At 45.0% G+C, this 4,127-nt stretch overlaps 1 protein-coding gene across 3 annotated transcripts in view; it reads left to right on the top strand.

Annotated features, from left to right (window-relative positions):
- Positions 1 to 4,127, top strand: part of PSPH (phosphoserine phosphatase) — a 16,963-nt gene that overhangs the window by 8,675 nt on the left and 4,161 nt on the right. For 2 of the 3 annotated variants that reach the window (XM_014455349.2, XM_006088202.3), the window contains 3 exons: positions 1,445 to 1,603; positions 2,308 to 2,442; positions 3,115 to 3,260. In XM_014455349.2, the coding sequence (XP_014310835.1) occupies positions 1,464 to 1,603; positions 2,308 to 2,442; positions 3,115 to 3,260 (421 nt within the window). In that variant the 5' untranslated portion in view covers positions 1,445 to 1,463. The remainder of the gene's footprint in view (positions 1 to 1,444; positions 1,604 to 2,307; positions 2,443 to 3,114; positions 3,261 to 4,127) is intronic. The other variant, XM_014455350.2, reaches the window with a different exon arrangement.

The raw sequence follows: 4,127 nt of genomic DNA, 5'->3' as shown, positions 1-4,127 counted from the left end.
ATTTTTTTATGCTTTCTTGGTGCACCCCCTTGTGGTCTTTGTGCACAGTCTTGTTCTAGTTGAGCCTTGATTGTTGTAGTTAATACTAGAGGGATTTGACCACCAGGTCGACTGGCTGTGAGAATCAGCTGTGTCTGCCTCGGGAAAATTTCTGTCCTCTGGAGAGGTGCTAATCTAGCCTTTGCCTGAGGCTACCCGGCAAATGGCTCTGCGCAGGGCTTGGGCGGGGCGGGTTGCAGGGGATCAATAGGGCGGGCGGAGGGAGCAGTTATGGCTGCTCTCAGTCCCGTTCCCAGAGGCTCTGCTTCTCAGAACCCCAGCAACTGCTGCACACCTCGGAGAGAAAGCTGCCCTCACGTTCCAACTGATGCCAGACAATCCCGCTTCTCCCGTTTGAGTCTGAGTCCCTAGAGACTCGCCCGGATCTGGAGCTCAGAGTCTGAGACTCCCTCCTGATTGAAAACGACAACCGCACCACCGCATCTTTATATTTTCCACACTGCACCTCCTCTGAGCCTCGGTATGCTGTTGTCTTTCCTTCTAGTTGAAGAGTCTCTCCTCAGCCAGCCTTCCTGTGGTTCTGGGTGATGTCTGTTCCATCTTTTAGTTGTATTTTTGAAGTGGTTGTTTGCGGCAGCAATCTCCGGTGTTTACCTATGCCGCCATCTTGGTCTCTCCTCTCTAGTTACACCTTGACACTGGTGGCTAACACGTGTATGTTTAGCTCTGACCTCTCTTCTGAGGTGTACAGACTTTCAAGGTTTCTCATTACCTAAAAGTTAAAATCCAAACTCCTTAGCCTGACCCAAGGCCCCTCTTGGTCTGAATTCCTTGCGCACTGCCCGGCAGCTTTCAGCACGTTATCCATTATTCTTCCTCCATGCCTTTGGCCATGCCTTTTCCCCTCCTCCGCCATCACTACCTTTTCTCCCTGTCTCCATCTCCCTCCTTCCTACTCCCAGCACACACCAAATTGATACCCTGCCCTTTGAGAACCCACTCAGAGGGCCACTTGCCCCTCAAGATTCAGCTCACATGCCCGTGCCTCCTGGAAGCCCTGTTTCATAGATAGGATTAAATGTTTTCTTCGTGTGCCCATAGTATCTGATGTACATTTCTATTTTAGCACTTGCCTTATTGCTATTATTAGTATGTCAGAAACAGTTGCATGTTGGTTGAACATCAAATATGTTTATAAGTTGTCACCTTTACTAGGCTGAGTTGCTGGGAACAGACTTTTGGGTCTGCTCATCTTTGTAGCCTCAGAGCCTGACGTTTAGAAGGTTTTTAATTTGTGTTAAAAAATGAATGAGTCCATGCTTTTGTGGGCTGTACTGAGTTTGATACAAATCAAAGTACTCTGGCATCAATAGGCAAAATTGGGCCATTTTATGCTTATATTTTATATCCTTAAATATATTTATCTTTTTTTTTTTTGTCATAGGAGGAAAATTCTTCTAAGGATGGTGTCCCACTCAGAGTTGAGGAAGCTGTTCTGCTCGGCCGATGCAGTGTGCTTTGATGTGGACAGCACGGTCATCCGAGAAGAAGGAATTGATGAGCTGGCCAAAATCTGTGGAGTGGCAGATGCTGTGTCAGAAATGTAGGGGCAGTATTTATTCACTGTATGAAAGGGTAAAGGAGTGCAAAAGAGATGAACTTTTGGATGGCATGCAGGATCAGAGCCACAATTCCCTGGTTATGAAACACAGGCAGGAGGCTCTTTCTTCCATCACTTAGAGCTGAGTTGGGTAGTGTTCATTATCTACTCATCCACTTTTACTATACAGATATTTAGGGCAAAAAAAGTTGCTTCGACAAACAAATATGGGTAAGACACTCTCTTCCCTTGGTCAGGGGAACAATGACCGTCACTAGCCAAAGAGGACGACCTGGGTGGGTTCTCCAGTGCCTGGTACTTCATGTCATGGTTGAAAGTGTGGCCTTAGTGGTTGGCTGGAAAGCTAGTTTTGGTTCAGAGTCTCTCAGTGGATGCCTGGTGGAGAGCCCCTCCCACCCTCCTGCCCTCCTTAGTGCTATCTGCAGTCGCCGGGTCATGGACCATTTCCTGTTCAGCTGCATCTGATACAAGACATGCCTGTAAATATTATGTGATTCTCAAGCAAACCTTCACAGTTTGTTCTCAGGCCTCACTTTCATAGCATCATAGCTTGGCTGTTGTGCAGTGGGGCTCTGGACAGCACCTTACTCAGGGGTGGATGCTGTGTGAGTTGGGGGGAGCAGTTAGGCACGTAAACTTGGGGAACAGCGGACTTGGCTGGCATGACTGTTGGGTCTTCCTCCTAGGACAAAGCGAGCCATGGGCGGGGCGGTGCCTTTCAGGGCTGCCCTCACCGAGCGCTTAGCGCTGATCCAGCCCTCCAGGGAACAGGTGCAGAGGCTCATAGCCGAGCACCCCCCACACCTGACCCCTGGCATAAGGTAAGAGGAACCCTGGTCTGGGTATATTGTCTCTATCAGCACCTGCATTTTGGGGTGCATCCTTCTGAGGGCATCTTGCCATTCCTTTATTTATTCTTTTAATGAGGACAATATAATAAGCTTAATTTAAAAACATTTTTTTTTACTGTTGTTGCTATTATAGATGTCCCCCACTTCCCTGCCCCCCTTTGCCCACTTCCAGCTCCCCGTCCTCCCTCTGGCCATCACCACATTGTTGTCTGTGTCAATGGGCTGTGCATATATGTTCCTTGGCTAATCTCTTCACCATCTTTCCAGTTCCCCCCTCACCATTACTTTAGAGTTCCCTTCTATGTGGTTCTTTTGCCACTTACATGAGTGACCCTGCCCATGTCTGCCTTCCACTCTCCCTAAGGAGAGATTGAGTCTCCTCTTCATGTTGTGTTTCTAGGTCTAAGGGCAGAATATAGTTGCGGAATGGTTTCCTAAGACAGTCAGGTCCCACCCTTTAATGTATAAGTGCATTTAGAAAAACATATATAAGACATTAATTCACCAGGCAATATACTTTGTCCGATGGTACCTTGGGCAAATTCATTCAGGAGAAAAAATATATATAGATTTTTAGATTCCTTTTTATATTTCCTCTTTTATATTAATCAGTGTTTGGTATTTTATATTTCTTTTTTGCAGGGAGCTAGTAAGTCGCCTACAAGAGCGAAACGTTCAGGTTTTCCTAATATCTGGTGGCTTTCGGAGCATCGTAGAGCATGTTGCTTCAAAGCTTAATATCCCATCAACCAATGTATTTGCCAATAGGCTGAAATTCTACTTTAATGGTAAGACTTGAATGGTAACATTTTCCCTTTTGCATTAGTTTTAGTTTTCAATATTCTAGGTAATGTCTGCTGGAATGCAACCTAAGCAAAGAGGCATCAGGGTTAAATACTGAGATAAAGAATTCTCTCGACTGATATCTTTTGCTCCTTGGAATCCTTTGCTCAGCAAAATACACTTAGGGCATCATCTCTCCTAGCTTTGAGGTTCATATAGTCATCTATCAGGATGCAAATGCCTGCACTTAGTAAACTGTTCATTTCCATGTGAGTCACATGACTTATTTTGTTATGCATTATATTTTATGAGAGCTCTCGTGTGTTTGAACCAATTTAGACTCAGGAAGGAGAGTTCACTTGTTAGCAAGTCACTGCACTATAGCTGCCTCTGGAGGTGTCTCTGGCCCCTTTAAGGGCCATCATAGAGCCACAGCTGTAGTTTTCTATTATCTTTTTTGTTATTGTTGTTAATCCTCACAACAAGGATATTTTCCCGTTGATTTTTAGAAAGAGTGGAAGGGAGAGACAGAGAGAGAGAAACATCGATGTGAGAGAGACACATCGATTGGTTGCCTCCCACATGCGCCCTGACTGGCGCCAGGGATCTAGCCTGCAGCTGAGGTACATGCCCTTGACGCTCTAACACTGAACAAACCGGCTAGTTTTCTATTATCTTAAGATGTCTCCAGTTACAACAAGGGGTGGTTGACATTCTTAAACCAAATAATCTTAACAATTTAAAATATGTTAATAGAACACTTTCAAATGGTATATAGATAGAGATCATTAGAGAATGAGTATGGTAATTACTGTAAGAATGAAATAATTGATCAAATATAAGTTGGAATCTTATCTGAGATGAAATTGTGT

This window comes from Myotis lucifugus, unplaced genomic scaffold (genome assembly GCF_000147115.1).
Source record: "Myotis lucifugus unplaced genomic scaffold, Myoluc2.0 scaffold_45, whole genome shotgun sequence".
Classification (NCBI taxonomy): Eukaryota; Metazoa; Chordata; class Mammalia; order Chiroptera; family Vespertilionidae; genus Myotis; species Myotis lucifugus.
The sequence above is the reverse complement of the archived record's forward strand: the minus strand, read 5'-3'. Positions and strand labels throughout refer to the sequence as shown.